This window comes from Pelodiscus sinensis, chromosome Z, assembly GCF_052426305.1.
Source record: "Pelodiscus sinensis isolate ZL-2025 chromosome Z, ASM5242630v1, whole genome shotgun sequence".
NCBI lineage: Eukaryota > Metazoa > Chordata > Testudines > Trionychidae > Pelodiscus > Pelodiscus sinensis.
The window spans coordinates 5,505,539-5,526,193 of NC_143085.1; the positions used below are offsets into that span (position 1 = coordinate 5,505,539).

At 43.4% G+C, this 20,655-nt stretch overlaps 2 protein-coding genes across 18 annotated transcripts in view; one reads left to right on the forward strand and one right to left on the reverse strand.

Annotated features, from left to right (window-relative positions):
* The window catches only part of DEPDC5 (DEP domain containing 5, GATOR1 subcomplex subunit), a 67,042-nt gene extending 47,717 nt beyond the window's left edge, over nt 1-19,325 (reverse strand). For 9 of the 12 annotated variants that reach the window (XM_014574781.4, XM_014574775.4, XM_014574782.4 and 6 more), the window contains exons 1-16: nt 18,442-18,970; nt 17,282-17,369; nt 15,954-16,000; nt 15,508-15,593; nt 14,859-14,942; nt 14,100-14,149; nt 12,788-12,857; nt 10,419-10,497; nt 10,085-10,146; nt 7,639-7,708; nt 6,599-6,671; nt 5,358-5,461; nt 5,001-5,075; nt 3,853-3,987; nt 2,257-2,318; nt 2,076-2,146 (exon numbers count right to left, since the gene is read on the reverse strand). In XM_014574781.4, the coding sequence (XP_014430267.2) occupies nt 2,076-2,146; nt 2,257-2,318; nt 3,853-3,987; nt 5,001-5,075; nt 5,358-5,461; nt 6,599-6,671; nt 7,639-7,708; nt 10,085-10,146; nt 10,419-10,497; nt 12,788-12,857; nt 14,100-14,149; nt 14,859-14,942; nt 15,508-15,593; nt 15,954-16,000; nt 17,282-17,369; nt 18,442-18,499 (1,214 nt within the window). In that variant the 5' untranslated portion in view covers nt 18,500-18,970. Of the gene's footprint in view, nt 1-2,075; nt 2,147-2,256; nt 2,319-3,852; nt 3,988-5,000; nt 5,076-5,357; nt 5,462-6,598; nt 6,672-7,638; nt 7,709-10,084; nt 10,147-10,418; nt 10,498-12,787; nt 12,858-14,099; nt 14,150-14,858; nt 14,943-15,507; nt 15,594-15,953; nt 16,001-17,281; nt 17,370-18,441; nt 18,972-19,021 lie in introns of those variants that run through there. The other 3 variants (XM_075898019.2, XM_006125436.4, XM_075898021.2) reach the window with 3 other exon arrangements.
* A 176-nt stretch (nt 19,326-19,501) lies between these two features.
* The window catches only part of PRR14L (proline rich 14 like), a 37,048-nt gene continuing 35,894 nt past the window's right edge, over nt 19,502-20,655 (forward strand). For 4 of the 6 annotated variants that reach the window (XM_014574783.4, XM_089775232.1, XM_089775235.1 and 1 more), the window contains exon 1: nt 19,502-19,715. The gene's annotated coding sequence lies outside the window, so the exon portion shown is untranslated. The remainder of the gene's footprint in view (nt 19,716-20,655) is intronic. The other 2 variants (XM_089775233.1, XM_089775234.1) reach the window with 1 other exon arrangement.

The window sequence follows — 20,655 nt, forward strand, 5'->3', positions numbered from 1 at the left end:
GGAAAGGGACATTTTAAATAAAAACATTTGAGTAATTGCTTAGTCACTGGCCTCTACAGACCAAGGGAAGAATTTTGAAAGAGGCTCTTTCTGGAAGAGATGGAGACATTGGGAAAAATTCTGGTAGATGGTTACAAAGGCAGCACTTGAGTTCAAGAAGAACTCCATAAAGGCCCCACTTCAGACTCTCAATTGCAACTTAACACAGAGTTACTTCAATAACTGAACTCTTTACCTTCATCTTTTCCCAGAAAACTGTCCATTTCCATGACCTTTTGCGAGGTGTGATGCTAGAAGCTATTTATGACTCTCTCCCTAATCTACTCATCACTAGTGATCTCACCGTAACGCTTATAAACTGCTTCCCACTCAAGTCTCTCTCATCTGAATCTGGTTGCAATATGTATCTTGCAGTAAGAAATATTTCATATGAGAAGTTCCAGGGATTCTGGAACAATTTTTATAGTGAACGTACTGAGAGCCAATGAACCAAACTATAAAAGCCTATATACAACAGAAGCCACTTCAAGACAGGAGGTACATCAGTAACCCCAGCAATCATAGTTTCAGCACCTATACCAGAGAAAGATGACCAGAAGATCAATTTACTTGCAGAACATAAGCAAGCTGTGTGAGTGGTTACTGGTCTTTGTTGTATGGCTTGGTGTCCTGACATGAAAAAGAAAACTCTCTTACACTAGCAGCAGCTATATGGATATTGTTGAAGGTGTGCCGGAGTATGTGTAGGGAGAAGGGAGTATTCAACCTCTGGCCTGGCCTCTTAAGTATTAAGAGAATATTCTCTTTTAATAAGAGTTCAGAGTACTTAAAATTCTTGAAACAATGGACTAAACCCAGACCATGCCTTGCGGGAGAGCACATGATATTATAGGCGTTAGTGTTCCACCAGAATCCTGTATCTGCTCCAATCTTGAGCCACTTCGCCCCTATTTTCCTTATCTATATCTGCTTAGTCAGGATTTACTGCTGAGTTTGTTGAAGCAACATGACTAGTCTATTCTGATTTGTTTAATTCCCTGTTTGCGCCTAAGCAAACTTAGAAGGCAGAAGTGAGTTATTCAGATGTGGAGCCTCAGAGTACAATTCCCTCCTTTACACATTGCTCTGCAACTTTTGAATTGTTGGATGTATGCACTTTGCTGTGTCTGTGCTTTGCAAGCTTAGCAGGAGTAACTGACAACACAGAATGAAGAGCTCAGCAGTTCACTGGAAAAGAAAACGTAGCATGAAAGCTCAGTACAGTAAAATTCCGATGGTCCGGCACCTGTTGGTCTGGCACTCCTGATGGTCCGGCACCATCAGGAACCCGGAAGTGCTCCGGGCAGCCGGACCATTGGAGCTGCTCTGCCCCCAGCTTCCCAGATTCAGCCGCTGCTAAAACTGACCAGCAGCTGAATCGGGGAATCCAGGGCAGAGCAGCTGGTGTGCTGCCAGGTAGGTCCCGTAGCGCTGCCCCTCCGGGCTGCGGGATCAACCTGGCAGCACCGCAGCTGTCCCCGATTCAGCCGCTGTTGAAACTGACCAGCGGCTGACTCCGGGAAGCCCAGGGCAGAGCAACTCTGCCTCGGGCTTCCTGGAGTCAGTCGCTGATCAGTATCAGCAGCGGCTGACTTGGGGACACTTGGGGTAGAGCAGCTGGGGTGCTGCCGGGTTGGTCCAGTAGCGCCGAGGAGTGGCGCTGCGGGACCAACCCGGCAGCACCCCAGCTGTTCTGCCCCAGGCGTCCCCAGGAGCAGCTGGGGTGCTGCCAGGTAGGTCTCGCCGCGCCAAGGGTCAGCGCTATTGGACCAACCGGTAGCACTCCAGCTGCTCTGCTGCAGGAGTCCCAGATTCAGCCACTGCTGAAACTGACCAGCAGCGGCTGAATCAGGGACGCCTGAGGCAGAGCCAGACTATCGGAAGGGGGGGCTACGAGGGGTCTGAAGTGGTAGCCCCCCCTTTCGATAGTCCGGCAAATCTGATAATCCGGCACCCCCTGGGTCCTAAAGGTGCCAGATTATCGGAAGTTTACTGTATTAGCTAATTCTTACCCAGATCCTCAATACCACACCTACCTATGATTTATCCAGTGTGGAATATTGTAGTCATCTAAGCGAGAATCCCCAGGACCACTGCGATTGTGCAGCTAAGAGACAAGAGAGTTCACAGGTGCAATAATTACTCTGAGATTTGTCCAACAAATCACGTAAGCAGCTCATAACAAATCACATTTCAGAGGAGCCAAGATTCTGTTACCTTGAAGAGCGGTACAGCATGCAGTGGTTGCTCCCCCATGCATACTAAATCTACACCAATCCCTGAAAACAAAGAAACAGGAGGGTTTAGCTACATGATATCCAGAACTGTTGCTATTGGCCTAACCCAAACAGTTCACAAGTCTAGTTAAAGTTATATAAATCTGCTGTATTTGAACTAAATTTTTAAACCTGATTACAATAAACTGCTGATGATCCCATGCTTTCTTCACATTAACCACTACCAAGCAGAACTTGCCTTTTTTGTAAGCAGGCTGCTTTTTCTAGTCTGCATTTACTTCCATGACAGTGATCTACAATGCCAAAAGTTATGGAAGCAGAGGTGCAGCCAAGTGTTGTTACTGTTGTGGTTTATACATACAGAACCAGGCAGAGAGATGGGAAGAGTTTCCTCTAGATTAGGAGTGGGCAATAATTTTTGGACACTCCAACAATTCAGAAAGTGGTCAAGGGCCGTACTTTCCTATGGAGAAAGCCTGTGATGGAGGTTGGGTACAGAGGGGAGTTTGGGTGAAGGAGAAGGTTGGGGTGCAAGATCTGGGAGGAGATTGAGAGATGGAGGTGGAGTGATGGTGGTGGGGGGCACAGGATCTGGGAGGGGTTTGTGACATGGAGGTGGAGTGGTGGAGGGGGCGCAGGATCTGGGAGGGGTTTGTGACAGAGGTGGAGTGGTGGTGGGGGGGGCGCGCAGGATCTGGGAGGGGATTGTGACCTGGGGCAGAAGAGCATGCAGGGATTTGAGTTGTGACCAGGAGTAGGGGATTGGGGTGCAAAGTCTGGAAGGGGCAATGGGTTCAGGAGCAGAGATGCAGAGGGTTTGAGTTGCATGGGGTAGGGATCCAGAAGGGAGTCTGACGGAGGGGGGAATGGAGGGCTGGGCTGCTACAGGCAGGTTCTGGCCAAGAGATATTTACCTGGGCGGCTCCCAGGGAGTAGCCCAGCTGAATCCTCATCTGGGGTTCCTGCTCTCCGTGCCCCTGTGCTGGCTGCAAGGGCCATGTGAGCTGAGTCTAAACGCTGGGAGTCTGGGGAAAGGGGTACTTTGCACACTGCCTGTCTTGCAAATAGGCAGCTCCCATTGGTCAGAAATCAGACGATGGGAGCTGGTGAGGGCAGCACACAAAGCCTCTTCCATCCCTCCAGGCTCGCAATGTTCAGAGAGCTGCTCTGAGTGTATAGCTGGGATGGAGTAGAAAGGAGCCTGGCAGGAGACTCCCACAGGCCGGATTTTGCCCACCTCTGCCCCCTACACGAATGCATCTCATAAAATTGTCTTTCAAGGGAAAGTTCCTCATAGCCTGATTTTAAGAAGTGCCAAGCATTCTCCAATCCCAGAGAAGTTAACCGGCACAGCAAGTGCCCAGCACATTTAAAAATTTGCCCACTATTGCACTTAATACGGAAATAAGTGTTGCGTCTATTAACTGCCTTCAAGATGGACACATGGCCATTTAATGGTGGCTTTTGAAAAGCTAAGGAAGGCAATGGACCTGGGTGAAATTAAGCTGTCTGTGTACACTGAAGTTGTAAAAACATTGCCAGTTAGTTTAAAAAAAAAAAAAAAAAACTATTTTACCATTGTCTATCATACGCTGTTTGGTCAGGATCATGAGGAGACGGTCCACTTCAAACACACCCACTCCAGGTGTGATAACCACAGACATCTGTCCAGTCCGGTCAAAATTGCGGTTTATATAATGCTTGTCAAACACTGAGATAAATCAGAATCAAGGAACAGACATATTTTAAAAGAAAGTTATGATAAAGATTTCATAAGTGCTCAAAAAAATGACTTATTACTGGTGGTACTAGAAAGGAATCTTCCTCAAACACAGGAGTACATCTAGTTAGTGCCTATAAAGCCCTGACCAATAATGTGTTCCCCCTGATTCTGAAAGGCATGGTGGACTGGCAGTAGAGATAGGAAGGAGGACAAAGGTGTATGTGTACATATACACGGGTGCCTTTCCTATCAGCTAGTGTTTGCTTTATTGTCACTTAGAAAAGATGTCAAAGGCAGTGAGCAACAGGATCAAATAATATGGTATGCCTCTCTACACAAAAATAAAGCCACTGCCTTATAGTTTCTGGAGATTCTGATGTATAGGAACCCCCAGATAAGTATTTTATTTTCCTTTGTCTCAATATGTAAGCTTTGCAGTTGGTTCCAAGAACCTGAACGGCCCAACTTCAAATGTGTCATCTTTAATACCAGTTCTCACTGACAGATACAGAGGAGTTACTGAATGAAGGAAGTTACAGCTGCCTTCCCCTCCCTGTTTTCACAGACAACAGCACTCCACAGAAGTTTATAGACTGTAAGGGTATGTCTAGACTACAAGCTTTTGTTGACAGAAATTTTGTTGACAAATACTGGCAACAAAGAGTGTCTAGACTACATCCAGTTCTGTCGATAAAGCAAGCCACTTTGTCAACATGGCAGTGTAGATGCAAAGGACAGTGTAGATGCAATAACTCCTTGTGTTGACAGAACTCTGTCGACAAAAGGTGTTATTCCTCGTAGAATGAGGTTTACAGCCATCGACAAAACTGCTGAGTTCTGTCGACATTATGTTGATAGAACTCAGAGACAGTATAGACACAGGTATAGTTTTGTCGACAAAAGTCCCCTTTTGTCAACAAAACTCTGTAGTCTAGACACACCCTAGATTTCTAAGATCCTGCCTCTTTATGTATTGCACCAATTTATTCTTCACTACTCACCATTAAATGAAAGATTTATGGCCTCCAGATAGTTCCCTTGTGCTGAGGTAGAATTATATCCTTGGGGAAAGCCATCTGGACAAGAGATTAAAAGAAAAACAATTAATATATGCAGACAAATGGACATTTCCTCTGCTTTGGAGTTATTCTATGCCTCTCCCCTATGCAAAATCAGAATGTCTGATTCCTAAGTCATGTCAGACAAATGCACAGGAAACAGGGAGGCAACAAGAATGCCATTTATGGCACAAGCATTGAAACAGGCAACCTCAATGTAGAGTATTGCTAGACCAAGAGCTAGAAGTTTTATAGGTAAGTTTCATTAAGAAAGAAAAAAGTCTATGGAAGATTTCCTACCTGCATGTTCCAGTCGCACTAGCACTGGATACTGAATAAAAAGTTTTTTAATGGTCACAAGCAATGATGTCCACTCTTCTCGCCTCTCATTCTGAACTACAACCCTGAAAGACACACAATTTGTGAAGCGCACAGAAGGAAGGAGAACATAAGGCTTCTCAGATGAAGTTATGAAGAGAGAAAGAAGGATGTATAAACTACAGCTTAAGGAAATGAGTGCTAGAGACGAGAGTGAATACTTCTACTACTCTGTTTCCCAGATGAGATAGATACCATACATCTCTCTACTATGTTCATTAGTATCCATTCATACACACAATATGCTAGATGCTGTACAAATATCAAGGCAGGCAAGGTCCCTGCCTTGAAGACCTTGCAGTCTGATGTCTCAAGCAGATTTTACATGTAAGGCAGATTTTACATGTTCAATGCTTTATATGGTAAAGCATTATTTATTTTTTGAAGTAGGAACAGGCATTCTAGGCTAGACTAACTTTACCAGCTGGTGAAAGCTTCAATTACTCAAACACTCAATTGGAAATACAATCAAAGTTTCTGTTCTAGCACTTCGCAAAAGGTTCATCTGTTCTTTGGCTATTCAAACAAGTGAAAATTCTCAAAGCAGCCAAGCCTTACATGAAATGCTACCATTAGCACTTATCCAGAGAAAACCTTGAAGCCTCCGAAGCTTGTCATCGATTTCTATAACTCAGTAGCAGTTTGTGGTGTACCATCCACTCAAAGATGATTCAGCCGATGCAAGTGTTCCAACAGGTATGAGATCAGGGGGGAGAATTGGTCAGATTGCCAGGATTCAGAAAGAGACGTTCCTTCATTACACTAAGAACTTGCCATTGTGATTCATTCTAGCAGGAAGCGGGTTTCATTAACGAGAATTACATATGCATTAGGGATACAGGTTAACCAGTAAGCATTAGGTTTACTGGGTAACTAGTTGGACAGCCAGCTACGCCAGGCTCGGAGCTGCTCTAGCTACATCAGGACAGCAGGCAAGGCCACATTCACATCCAGCTGGTGGAACCCTAGCTCCAGCAACGCTGGAGCGGCCCAGGTGGGCTGGAAGGGCCCCCGCAACCCTGTGCCTGCCTGCCAACTGTATATTGGTTAAACAGCGCAATATTAACTACTTTAACTACTTCAATGGATATTTACATCCTTAACATACGTGGTGTTCAAAAATATCCCTTAAAAACCCAAAACCATCACAGAGGAAAACATACTTGTAGAAATCTTCATAAAATCTTCCCTCATGATCCTGGCGAATTGAGGCACGATGTATCTCAGGAAACTCATCTGAAATGGAGAGGGAAGCAAAGGTGAAGATGCCCCATTCAGAGATCTTACTACCTTTTTCAGTAAAGGGAAGTTAGAAAGTACATCTAATTCACCCAGAAAAATCAGGTTGCTAGGAAAATATTAAATTGTGTTTAAAAATGCCATCATAAGTGTCTTTCTACAAGAGGAATAAGTACTATGGAGACAATCTGCATATATGCCCTACATCCTCTCATATTAGGCTTTCCTCAGAAGATGCATGCAGGGACTGATCAAGCACCCATTGTGTTTGGCACAGGACTCCTGAGAACAGAAAGTGCTTCCTCCTAGCACAAGAAGGGCAGCTTTGCTCACCTTTTGACATATACTTGAGTTATGGTACAAGAAAATAAGGGTATTTGCAAGTTTACAGATACACTGAACCCATCTCGCTCCTACTTTCTAGAGCAGAACAAGGACTTAACAAATCCTAAAAACAGACTCAAAGTTGTGCAAGTTGTACACATGCAATATGAAAACACAGAGGAATATATAGATTAGGAATGTAAAACCCTGTTCAATTGCTTATCCAGTTAAAAGTATTATTTAATCAGTTTGCTAATGGTGAGGGGGAATGGGCGAGTTGCACCGGCCAGGATGCCGAAGAAGTCCCTGCCTGCAGCGAACCAGAGCACCCACAGGCAGAGGGCATCCTGCAGGGCTGGAGTAGCCCCTTGCCTGCAGCGAATAGAGAGCTGCTCCCAGCTCACCCCTCAACCCCCGGCTATCCTTAACTGGTAAGCCTCACCCATTAAGGTATCCACTGCAACACGTGCCTAATGAACTCTACAACACAGAACCCAATAATGGAGTTGGCACAAACTACTGTTAGCTAACACCAACCTCCAAGAGATGTGGGGCAGACTAAAAAGGCAAGAGTATGAGGGGTGGAGGAAAGAAGGAGGAGCAAGAGGAGAGGAAAAAAAAATATTCAATTGTTTCTTACCTACAGACTTTGTATCATAAAAAGTTCTAGAAAAAAGAACCACTGTCACTTCATGGCTGCAGTTTTTCTCCTGTGCAAGAAGAAAAGAAAAAAGGTTCTCCCTGAAATCACAAACTCATCAGTATGTAATTAATAGTGCACATACAGAAAAGAATAGGGAGCAGAGATTATCATGAACAAAAGAAGAAGAACAGACAGACATACCTGTAATCAACAATGTACACAGTATATAACACTGCTGTTTAAATTCTGTATATAGTACCAAGCTAGCAGTAGGTCATCAGAGGCATATTTCTCACCATTCTCTTAAACCCTACTTCTTACCTATGCAACAAACACATTAATGAACTAGAGAGCATCTTAATCAGATCTCCCAGTCTCCTTTGAGAAGGGAGATATGGGCCAGGTGAGGAATTACTGAGATATCCAAGTGAGAATATTCATATGGCAACTTCTCCCCTCATTCCCAATCTTAAAACAAAATAAACTTTCAAAAAAACAAAGAGTTTCCAGTTGCTTAAAGTCTTACACAGCTCCAATGTTTACACAATGTTTTATAACACTGCAACAAAGAAGCATGGAGATAACTCGAAGGTACACACATCCCACCTTCTGGAAACCTGGCAATGTCAGTTACAATTTCCATGTATTTGACATGTTCAAGATTTAGAGCTCTGATTATTTAAATTTCTCCTTCCCCTCTAATTTGTTCATTTCACACTCACTCTCACCTTAAGTGTCTTATCCAGAACTGCTGCAATTTCCTTATTTAAAAGTACAGCTGTCAAGTGATTAAAACATTAATTTCACACTGTTAAACAAAAAAATTAAATGTTTATTTAAATGTTTTGGATGTTTTCTATATTTTCAAAAGAATTGTTTTCAATTATAACAAAATATAAAGTGAGCACTGTACGCCTGTATTTACTTTATTACAAATATTTGCACTGTAGAAAAAAGAAATAGCATTTTTCAATATACAAGTACTGTAGTGCAATCTCTTTATCATGAAAGTTGAACTTACAAATGTAGACAAAAAAGTGGCCAAAAAATCTGCATTTAAAAATAAAACAATGTAAAAAAAACCTTTAGCTCTTACAAGTCCACTCAGTCCTACTTTTTGTTCAGCCAATTGCTTAGACAAACAAGTTTGTTTACATTTGCAGGAGATAATGTTGCCCTCTTCATGTTTACATCACCTGATAGTGAGAATAGGCATTCACATGGCATTGTTGTAACCAGTTTCTCAACTTATTTACATGCCACATGTGCAAAGGATTCATATGTTCCTTCATGCTTCAACCTCCAATTCAGAGGACACATGTCCACGCATATGATGGTCCAAAGCAATGCAGACAAAAGCATGTTCATTTTCATCACCTGAGTCAAAAGATTGATTTTCATCACCAGCAGAAGACTGATTTTCTTTTCCAGTGATGTGGAGTCTGCAATTTCTGCAAAGTCTTGCTCTTTTAGGACTTCTGAAAACATGTGCCAAAATGCCAAGATTTTGTAAGGTACCTCAGATTCTTGAAACTTGGATTGAGCATTATAGCTTTCTTTGGCAATCTCACATTGGTACCTTCTTTGTGTTTTATTAAACCTGCAGTGAAAGTGTTCTTGAAACAAACATGTGCTGAGTTATCATCTAAGACTATCATAACATGAAAGATATGGCAGAAAGCACGTAAAACAAAGCAGGAGACATACAATCCTCCCCCAAGGAGTTCAGCCACGAGAGTTATATTTTAAAGACCATCATCAGCATTGAAGTATGCCCTCCAGAATGGTGGCTGAAGCATGAAGGGACATATGAATATTTTGCATTTCTAGCACGCAAGTACCTTGCAAGGCCAGCTTGAAAGTGCCATGTGAACACAGTTCTCACTTTCAGATGACATTGTACGTAAGAAGCAGGCAGCAACATCTCCCATAAATTTAAACATTTTTGTTTCTTTAAGTGATTACTTGGGGAAAAAAGTATACAGCTGTAAGTTGCACTTTCATGATAAGAGATTACATTACAGAATTTGTGAGAAGTGAAGCAAAAAACATTATTTCTTTCATTTATCATTTTTACAGTGCAACTATTTGTAATAAAAAAAGTGAAGTGAGCACTGTGCACTTTGTAACAAATCAGTATATTTGGAAATGCAGAAAAACATCTAAAAATATTTAGTACGTTTCAATTGGTATTGTATTTTTAACAGTGCAAATGAAACAGCAATTCATTGTGCTTATTTTTTATTTGCAATTAATTTTGAGTTAATTAAATGCATTTAATGGACAGCCCTAATTTAAACAACTTTTTGGTGTGAATGCCCTTGTTTATCAAGTTCCATGGTTAAGGAGTCACTGCCACTGGAAATTCAGTAAATGTATAAAAAAAATATAAAAGATTCCTTGTCCTTTTAAAAGAAGGTTTTACACAAAACTGCAACAGTACCTTCCATTTCGTGAAGAGATCTGCAAGGAAACCATTCACAGCTTTCTCAAAGTACAAGTCCCCTGGGAGAGGGGAAAAAAAGAAACACAAAAGCATCAGAAAGCTGCCAGTATTGCTTATTAACCTCAAAACAGGTGGGCATGTGTTAAACTTACCTTGGGGGTTCCGGTACAATTACATGACGAAGGACAATAAACCAGGGTAAGATTTTAGATGATGTTAACTTAAAGCTTTAGTGTCAATGATAATTGATTCTTAACTTCATATTCCCAATGCATTGTGTATTTACAAGACAGGATATTAAAATTATGCAAGCGAAAAGTTCTGTCCATACCATAGATATCAAAATCCCACATTTCACAGCTCATCTGGATAAAGATGTAAACCATGGCAGACGTGGAGCGGAATACCACCTGCAGAAGAGAGAGTCGTGAGTGGGGGAATGCCTGCTGAAGACTCCATAAGGCTATTAAGAAGGAAACTGTTTTGCTCTTGATCAGTTAGCCCAACCTTCTCTAACATCGGTGTTAGCTATTACTAGAACTCTGTGTCTGTTACATGCATTGCAGAAGTCATCAATTCCCTGACTCTGAGGCCAACTGCACCAGCCAACTGCTCAGGCAGCCCCCAATGGCCTATCCCAGAGATTGCAGGTGTCATAAGACCTTGGCAACATTTTGGTGCAACCCCTGGCAGCTGATGGCCTCAGCCACCTGGTCCTGCCCACAAGCAGTACTTCCGGTTCCCCCATGAGTGTTGTTCTTTCCCACCCCCAAGATTTAGTCAGCAGGTTTAGTACTATAAGTCACAGACAGATTACCAGTCATTAATTTCTGTTTATTGCCCATGACATTTACTAAGAATACCCATGACTAAATCGTATACTTAACTATTAAGTTACGCATAATCGCTGCCTACGATGCAGACCATATTGCACTCTGTGTCTCTAAAATGCTTGCTTTTCAAAGTCCAGAGTAATTCGTAATACAGTTCATTTCATTGCACCAAGTGTTAAGCAGGTGCTCTCTGAAACTTATTTTTCTCCATATCCTTCATAGCCAACTGCATGTGCCACTATTAATTTGTGAATGAACAATAATTAAAAGGATCTTCCAAAGGCTTCACTTGAAGTATCTGTCAATGCAGGCCTGGGCAAAATATGGCCCACGGGCCGCATTCAGCCCACCAAGCCACCAGATCTGACCTGCGGACGCTGCAGGAGCCCTAGGCAGGCTTCTCACTTGCATCACCCAACCCACACACCACTCAGAAATGCAGCTGTGGGGTGGTTTCACTTTAAAAACTGAGCTCGGAGGGGAGGGGAAAAACTTTAGCAGCTGTTCTCACCTCCAGCACAAGCCCATTGGCTGGCTCCTGGCCAGAAAGTGACTAATGGGAGCCACCTGTTTCAATAACAGCCAGAGAGGAAGCACAAGGGGCTTGAGTGTGGGGCAGGCAGGAAGGCTGATTCAGTAACGGGCTGCTGGCTGATAAGTCTCCTACCCAGAGCCTACGTCTGGCACCCCAACCTCTCCCTTCCACGACTTTCTGCCCCACTACTCCAAATACCAAAATCCTCCGCCCCTCCTCCCCCGCACTCATACCCCCTCCCAGATCCGGCACCCCAGTCCCCTGCCCCAGATCACAGTCCCTTCTTGCCCTAGCTCACAACCCAACCCCCTGCACCTATCCAGTGCTCCAGGTCACAACCGCCTCCTTCACCCAAACTCCCTCCCTTATCTCAAGCTCCCTTCTGCACCCAGCCTCCATCCCAGACCCGCACCGCCTCCATTAATATCATGAAAGAGTGCAGCCCTTGACCGCCTCCCAAATTCTTGGCGTGCGCCTTCCCCCCCATGAAAAATTATTGCCCGCCCGTGTTAATGGGACAGTACATTGTCCTTTGGTAAAATTCCACTTTGTTCAGAGTTTACATTTCAGCTTCTAAGTTATCCTTCCTGCTAGTTCAGAAAACAAAAAACAATGAATGAAAGTTTTGTGCTCACAGCAACCTCAGTCCAAAGAGCAAAGAAGATCATCAAAAAGACAAACAAGGCCAATATCACACAGTAATGTACTAAACAACCATCCTGCTACAGCCGTAACACTAACTCCACGAGAGCTCTGGTGCTAGAGCACCCCAATGGAAAAAATTAGCGAGTGCTCAGCACCCAACAGCAGCCAAGCTCCCTCCTTTGCCCTTCCTCCCCCCAGCACTCCTGCTTTACAGGCAGCCATGCTGGTCTTCTCCCTCCCTCCTAGTGCCTCCCATTGCTATGAAACAGCTGTTTCAGGGTGTTCAGAGGCTCCAGGAGAGAGGGGAAGGAGTGAGAAAACAGTATGCTAGGGAGAAGCTATGGAAAGAGATGGGGTGGTGTTGGAGCAGGGGTGAGAAAGAGGTGAGGTGGGGTTGGAGTGGGGGAGGCAGGTTGAGCCTCTCACCCCCCCAGCTAGAGCAGAAGTTGGCACCAGTGTTCTGGATAAACTGAGTGCTTGGGATTCAAACTCTGCCCAGCTGATTAGCGGAGCACCCACAGCCTTGGTGCACATGACAAAATTTATCATGCACATGGATGAAAAGAATTAAGAGTGAACACTGGTTTGGCCCCTATGATTACAGCCAACGGTGCAGAGAGCAGACACCACTTTAGAAGCCCTGAAACATCTGCTGAAAGAAAAGGAGAAAAAAAATTAAAGCCTTACCCGGGTATCTTCACTGATGTAGCCACATGTGACCTTCTCACTCTTAACCCACAGCTCTCCTGCTTGTGCCCTGTAAGCAAAACAGAAAGGAATTCAAGGAAAAAAATAAGCCTTTGTAAAGAATGCTGGTATGGAGACTAAAGAACTACACCCCATGTTCCAAAGAGATAGGACAAACATTGCATTCAACTGGGACGTAAATATCGTCCTTAAATATCTCTTGATAAACTCCATCAAAACAAAACATACTTTAAATTGCTACCCCATGTGACACCAGTGCCAAGTGACTTCCCACTACAGCTCCTACCACAATCACTCCCACCTGCCACCTCAACACCAATCCAAAAGAACCCCCCTTCTCCCTCTCCCAAATACCTTCTCACAATAGTATTCAAGTATCACCACATACCAAAGACAATCTGTGTGACATTCACCTAAACCAAATGAGTAGATTTATTCCATCACTAGCTTCCATCGCTTAGAAAAATCAGAACAAGTTTCCCAATGACATCAAGAAGACCATTCAAACATGGACCTTTAAGGTCTTCTGTATACTGCTCAGAATTTCTGATGCAGGTTTGTATTTATCAAGTGAAATTAATTCCTTTTAAATCCAGATCAGAAATGAGCATCCTGTAAACACCTATGATGTAACCAAAGCATTATGCCACTGAATAACAAAGCATTTGATACACTCTTGCATGACCCTTTTATGAATAAACTAGGGCCATGCTTTGGGAAAGCCTCTAATAGGTAGAGAAAGTGGCAGGGGCCCAAAAGCTCTGTTGCCACCGAGCCCCATGGCTCCCATTGGCTCCAGTTTGCCATTTCCAGCCAAAGGGAGCCTCAGGACACAGCCAGGCTCCAAACAGGGTCTGTGTTATTCAGAAAGTGAGACAAAACAATCACAATGGTCTCTTCTGACTATTTAATAGATCTGTGGATTATACAGATAAATTGGGGGAAAAGGGGATACTTACACATTTGAGATGGCAAGAGGGATGTATTAGACAATAAAATTTTTCAGAGATTTGAGTCCAGAAAAATATACCTTCCCTTTTTTCATTCTCACATCGAGCATGCTGAGCTCACTGGTCTAATGGCACAGGCAACTGGTACATTTTTTGTACCTGGGCAGGATGGAAGCTTTCTGCCTTGACATTTTCATTAATTAATGGCTAGACCACCATACCTTTAGCTCCACAAACCCCCAAAGCATTTCTCTTTTCAATTATTTGTGCAGTCAGATATTTCTACATATAAATACTTCTCTACATTGACTCATCAAAATAAAGCAGGGCAATTCACTCACCGGATACCTGCAAATTCCACCTTTTGGGTGACATAAGCACATGTGCTGACCTAAAAGAGAAGAGTTATAGATCATGGAAAAAGTAACCAGACTGATTCACAGGAAACAGTTGTAGAATACTAAGACCCAGATCCCTCTCTCCAAACCCCAACTCCAATATTAGAGGCCACTTAGCACATTTACAATTAATATCTCAAGCTATAGAATATCCCGTTAGGGCTTTTGTAAGTAAATGGACAACACAGCTGAATATAGCAGAGAGCCACCAGAGTAAGAGAAACAGCTATATTATCTAGTACACTGCTCATCTGATTGGACACTGGCTGCACTCCTGAAATGTGGAAATTCTCAGCTGTCGTTTAACAAGTGGCAATGTCATGAAACAATAAATTATAGCACATTTTTGCCGGAAGTTCACTTGAACCCAACCTTTCCCAAATATTCTTTGTTCTATCAAAAGAATTTAGAACATGATGAATATCTCTTAACCCTTTTGGCTTGTAGTGATCCATGGGAATGAACAATTTTTCCAGAAAAAGACATGGTGAAGCAATCTAATTTACTCACAGTTCCCAACCAAGACCCACTTACTAGTGCATGGTAAGCACTGATACAGGTTACTCAGAAGCAATGCCTTTGTGCATTTCCTCAGTTGTACATCAGCTATGCATAATAGTCATATTCATCATGCCTTATGTTTCTTGGCAGCGAGACAAGGCAGTGTCCCTCCATCCCCCGCATTACAGCTATAGTTCTTACCAAGCTTTTTTTCAGTCGCCACATATCCCCACGCCCAATGTACTGATCCTTAAAGGTCAGCTCAACCAGGTCAAGAGTCACATCCTTTAAAAAAAAAATAAAAAAAAAAAAAAATCAACACATAGATTTCAGTGTGCATTGCCAATATAACACCTCATGAAACATGAAAGGCCCTTTTAAAGGAAGTAAATGCTCTTTAGAGGGAAGGCCTAACAGTACAACTACTGAAAAAGTTCATATGGCTGGAATGCAGAGATAATTGTGAGTGGCAGGCTGCCATATTCTGGGAATTAGTGAAGTCAGCAAACTTCAAAGTAAAGGTCTAAGCACACTCCCTAGCCTCCCAGCACTGAGCTGAAGCACAAAAGAAATTTTTTTTTTTTTTGTAAAAAAACTACCATAAAAAGCCTTTATTCTAACTCTAAGGCAAATAAGAAATCTAATGGATTCCCATTTGTGCTAAGTTAGGGTAGTCAATAGGCAAACCATAGGCTTTTGACAAACCCCAAAAATCTCTCTCTACTTATTATCATTGTTATGTTTTTTATTTTCTTCTCTGAAGTTTGGATCTTGACAAAAATAACTGACTAACTCCTTGCTAAGTACTGAGGCAGAGGGAATTATTATTCATGGTTATAATGTTACATACCTTTGGGTCGACAACATTCACATGAACATCTTGGTATGGCCTCAATCGGAATACCTGAGCTACAGTCTGGTCCACACTTATAGTTTCTGTCATTGGGATGAGGAAAAATGGAGAATACTTATTTCCATTTAATCAATCCCATGCAATAGCCTCAATGAAAGAATGGGTCCTGCTTATGGTCATACAAAGCAAGCTGTTACTTTGACATGTTTTAGATATAGGTATCCCCATTCTACTTGAACAGTGTGAATGGAAACTGCCATTGTTCTGAGTCTTCCAAACAGTTTGCTGCAGATAGCAACTGATCCAGAAGAAAAGCAAAGATTTGACAAGTTACAATAGGGAGAGTCGTTAAAAAAACCCTCAAACCTAGACATTGTGGGTAATTTCACTATGATTTCCTCTGTTAAGCCTTATAGTCACATTACAAGAGTCTGGAGTCCTACCTTTTTGCAAATCTTCCTTAAGTGACTTCACTTGAAGGAGCAGAGGGCTGGAACACAAGAGAGACAAGGCGAACAATGACATGAAGAAACCAGTTAACTATCCTGCTGTCACCATGGAGAATTTGAATTCACCCATCACAGTAAAGGCAGCTAGTTGTACTGCACTGGAGATAAACTAGAACATAAACTAGAACATTAACAATATTCACTTAACAGAAAAGGTACTCAGAACCTGACAATATCCAAAAGAACCAATTAAAACATCACTTATGCTTGGTCTGATAAAGAACAGTAATAACCAAATAGAGCTAATGCTAATATTAAGGATGTAAAATCCTGTTAAATTAGTTAACTGGTTAAACATGAAGCTTACTTCACATTTAGCCAGTTAACCAATTAAGGGAGGCCGCTCCATCCCTCTCTCTCTGTGGCTGGACTGGAGCGGCCCACCGCCACTGAATGCAGCCCTCTTGGACCCACTGCAGATAGGGGCTGTTCCTTCTTGTGACACATTGGAACTCGCCCAGAGCAGCCTCTGCCTACAACATTTCTGGGCCCACCATAGACAAAGAGCTACTCCAATCCCCACAAGTTAACCAGAACAGCTAATCATCACCTATTAAGGGTGATGCTCACCAGTTGACCATTCACATCCTTAATTAATATGCAAATATATTTCTCAGGATCCATGGGATTAAAGAATCATTACTCTATAACAGCATGAAAATAAATACCAGGAGAATAAAGGCCTGAGAAACTACTTCAAGTAAAGCTGTTACTCATCCCAAGTATGGCCAGGAAATTCTGTAAGGCCATTTGATAAAGTCACCTCTTCATTTCCTTTCAAATAGAAAAGCATAGCTGTGTTCTTCAGCAAAATATCTATACTGCATACGCAGTAGTCCCTCAGGGTGTGTCTAGACCACAGGGTTTTGTCGACAAAAGTGGACTTTTGTTGACAAAACTATACCTGCATCTACACTGCCGCTGAGTTCTGTTGACATAACATCAACAGAACTCAGCAGTTTTGCTGACAGCTGTAAATCTCATTCTACGAGGAATAACGCCTTTTGTCGACAGAGTTCTGTTGACAGAAGGCATTGCATCTACACTGTCCTTTGCATCTACACTGTCATGTCGACAAAGCAGTTTCCTTTGTCAACAGAACTGGTTGTAATCTAGATGCTCTTTGTCGACAGAAGCCTGTAGTCTAGACGTACCCTCAATGTCTACTCACTCTTCAAATTGTTACACACTAAAGGAAAGAGAGATTAGTATCTTAGGTGCCGCAGCTAAACTTGACTGATATTAGCAGAAAGAGAATTCACCTGTACTCGTCATTGGGGTGTGCAATCTCAACAACATCTCCTAGCTTGATATGAAGAAACACTTTGGGGTTCACCATTAGTTCATCATCTGGAAGACAAAAAGAAAACTTCAGTGAGGCAGACTGCAATCAACAGATAAAAATGAAAACACAGGTAATTAACAATGTATACGTGCTGCATATCCATCTGTTAATTAACACACTGTACATCCTTAACTCTGACCAAACTGAAGAAACAGGATAATTCTATGGAGGGAGGCAGGGAAAAGACCTTTCTACAGTTCACAGTCATAGGATTGTCATACAATATTGGTTTGTGAGAGGAACTAGTCTCAGCTTACTAACCCAAATCTCCACTCTCCTTTTGCTTTTCTCTGTTCAAAAAGACTGGTATGGAGACAATGAATTACAAAGGACTATTAACAGAACTTAATTAACATGCTGCGATTGTGATCCCAAAGTGACAGAGTAAACAAAACAAAGAGACTGGACAACGAAACATCTAAATCTCCAGAAAGTACATTTAGGAAATGCTGGTTTTGAATCCTATTTAACTTATGACCAACATGACCAAGACTTTGATCAAGGGAGGAGCAAGAGGTATCTGATCAGATCTCTCTCAGGAAGCCATCAATCTTCTTGACTGATCAGTAGAAAATATTCCTGGATAAATGGAAGGCTCCATCTCCACACAACTTCAAAAAGAAATAAAGTGGAAAACCTGTCACAGGTCCTGCTAGCGAGACCTACATAATCTGAGTCCACGTGCAACAATAGAATTGAGCCACTACAGCCTCTCTCTATTCTGTGGCTAAGCAAGAGGCAATAGGGATAGCAAAAAAGGAAAACAAAATGACAAAAGAAAAACAGAAAAGGTGTTAAAGCTATTTTATGTCACAGAAGCTAATATTGTACAGAAGTGTGAACTGGCACGTGTGCATTTTAGTTTGTATTCTACTATCAATGATATTTCCACCTTCTGACCAGCGACACAGTAGATTACTCAAAAGTTCCTCCCTTAAAATTTTGTTTGAAAAAGCTTAACAAAAATGGAAACCAGCTTCCTTACAGTTCATTAAAATATTATAGAAAACTGCCAGTTATATCACTGATCATGAAACGAGCAGCCCCCAAAACACTTATGAACCAATGGATACTGACCACTGCCACCAAAGCCCTTCTTGTGTATGACGAGTTTGTAGACCTTGTTGGTTCTCATTTTGAATCCTGGTTCTTCTCAGCTACTCCAAGCAAAGCAGAGATGACATCCTGTCTCCTTGGTAAGTAAAAACAACACAAAGAAACTTACTCCTTTTCTTATTATAAAGCTCTTGACAGCACTATATTTCAAGAATTAGCCCTATAGGTTCCAGTCTCACAGAGAAACACCAGGAACACTCCACAACTCCACAGAAAATGCACCTGCATCAGTTCCATAGCTACCTAAGATCTCCTACTTGCCAATATGCTTAACTCTGGTCACATCAGGGTTGTTATAACTTCTTATTATGATAGAATTTTGGTCTTTCACGTAAGAAAAGTAACCACACCTTGAATTAGAGAAGAATTTCTATGAGCGGTTGAAAATGCAGCCTGATTCAGGAGCACTCACCCACACATTCTCTGCAGAGAGTAACATTCAAGTCTAAAGCTTGAATAAAAATGCTGCAGCTTTTCTGAGCTGCAAACTCACCCTAACGCCCCCCCCCCCCAGATTGACGCCCCACACCAATGACTATACCTAGGGTCAATAATATCTCATCCCCGGGACTTAATCCCTTGCAGAATGACAACTCCCTGGTCAGCAAAGGCCACCCTCCCCTTCCCAGCCAGCGCTGCAGGAATCATGAAAACCCCCAAGCTGGGGGGTCCAGTCTCCTTTGGTCGAAGGCTCCACCTTAGCCAGGGGGATGAGCCCCCTTTGGGAGCAGACCCGCCCCCACCCACCAGGGACGCTGGAGGGAAGCTGGTGCAATTGCCTGAGCATGGTCCCCCCACCCCCGAAGGGAGGCAAATCCCCCTCCTCCCAGTGGAGAAGGAGGGGAGCCACAAGCACATACTACCCCCCCCCCCCCGCGGCCAAATGCGAAGGGGTGGGGGAGGGGAAAAGCCACCCCCACTTGCCCAGTCTCACTGGCCCGGGCGGGGGGGGGGAGGGGTGACTCCCGCGCAGCTGCCTCACTTCCTCATCCGGGACTTGTGGCGGACAGCGCGTGTCACGTGACCACCGCCCGGTGCGGCGGCGGATAAGAGACCGGAGGGGAACAAGCGGCTTCTACTGACAGGGCCGCTTCACCGCGGGTCTCAGGGACGGGAACGCCGCCCAGCAGGAGCAGCCCCTCCGGGTGGGGTCAATTCCCCCCCCCGCCCCGTGAGCCGAGGCCGCGCCTGGGAAATGCAGCCCGCGGGGGACTGTCTCTGACGCGCCTGACCAGGTGAGAGCGGGACGGTTTTCGTCGTTACACCGCCCCTGGGCAGCGTGGGGGCCCGTTCCTCCAGCCCCCGGGCCTTGGGGAAGGCGGGTTGTCCTGGGGCACGGCTCTAGCGGGGTAGCGAGGCCGCCTTTACAGTGTAGACAGTCCTGTAGCCCCAGGGCAGGCTGAGTACGCTCAGACCCTGAGGACCCCAGTGAGTCTATTACACCAGGGTATTCTGGCAGATCTGGTTGCTGTTAGGGTGAACTTACATATTCAGTTTTGAAATGTGAAAAAAACATAAACAAGAGGTTGCCAGACCGCTGTCAGGACTAAAAAATGAGTTGTTTCCCATCCATCATTTCTTCATAGTTCCTCTTTGCTTTCTCTCAGTTCTTTCCCGCCCCCTGACTCCCTCCAGATCCTTTTCCCCTGCAACCAGATTAGGCTGTTTACTAGCAGAGACCAAATCCTGCCAACTGATCATGGTGGACCCTACTCTTGTATAGAAATTAATTGTCTTCATTAGGGCGTAATGGTGTCCCCACATGGATAGATTCCCAGGAATGAGTAAAATAAAGTAACTTCAAGAAATAATGGGACTGATACTATTGTGGGACCAACAAGAGCCCTGATGATCTTAGGGATCAGAAAAAGGAATGAGGAGAAATGCCAGAGTTTCACTTTTAGTATGTAAGCTCTTTGAGACCAGAGCTGTAATTTATCATATAGTTATGCAGTACCTGCTGTGAGGGGGCTGTAGGTGGGTTGGTTTTTAGAGGTATGAATAGAAGCTAAATGTTCTAAATAATCATTGTGAAGTGTCCGGTAAAAGGCCAAATTTGCTCCTGCTTGTCTCAGTAGGAATTATGCCAATGCTTTCAATGGAAAATGGCTTGAACCCTAAATCTGGGTATATGTGATATGTCTTCTTTGAGGAATGCTAGCAAAACCAGCAAAA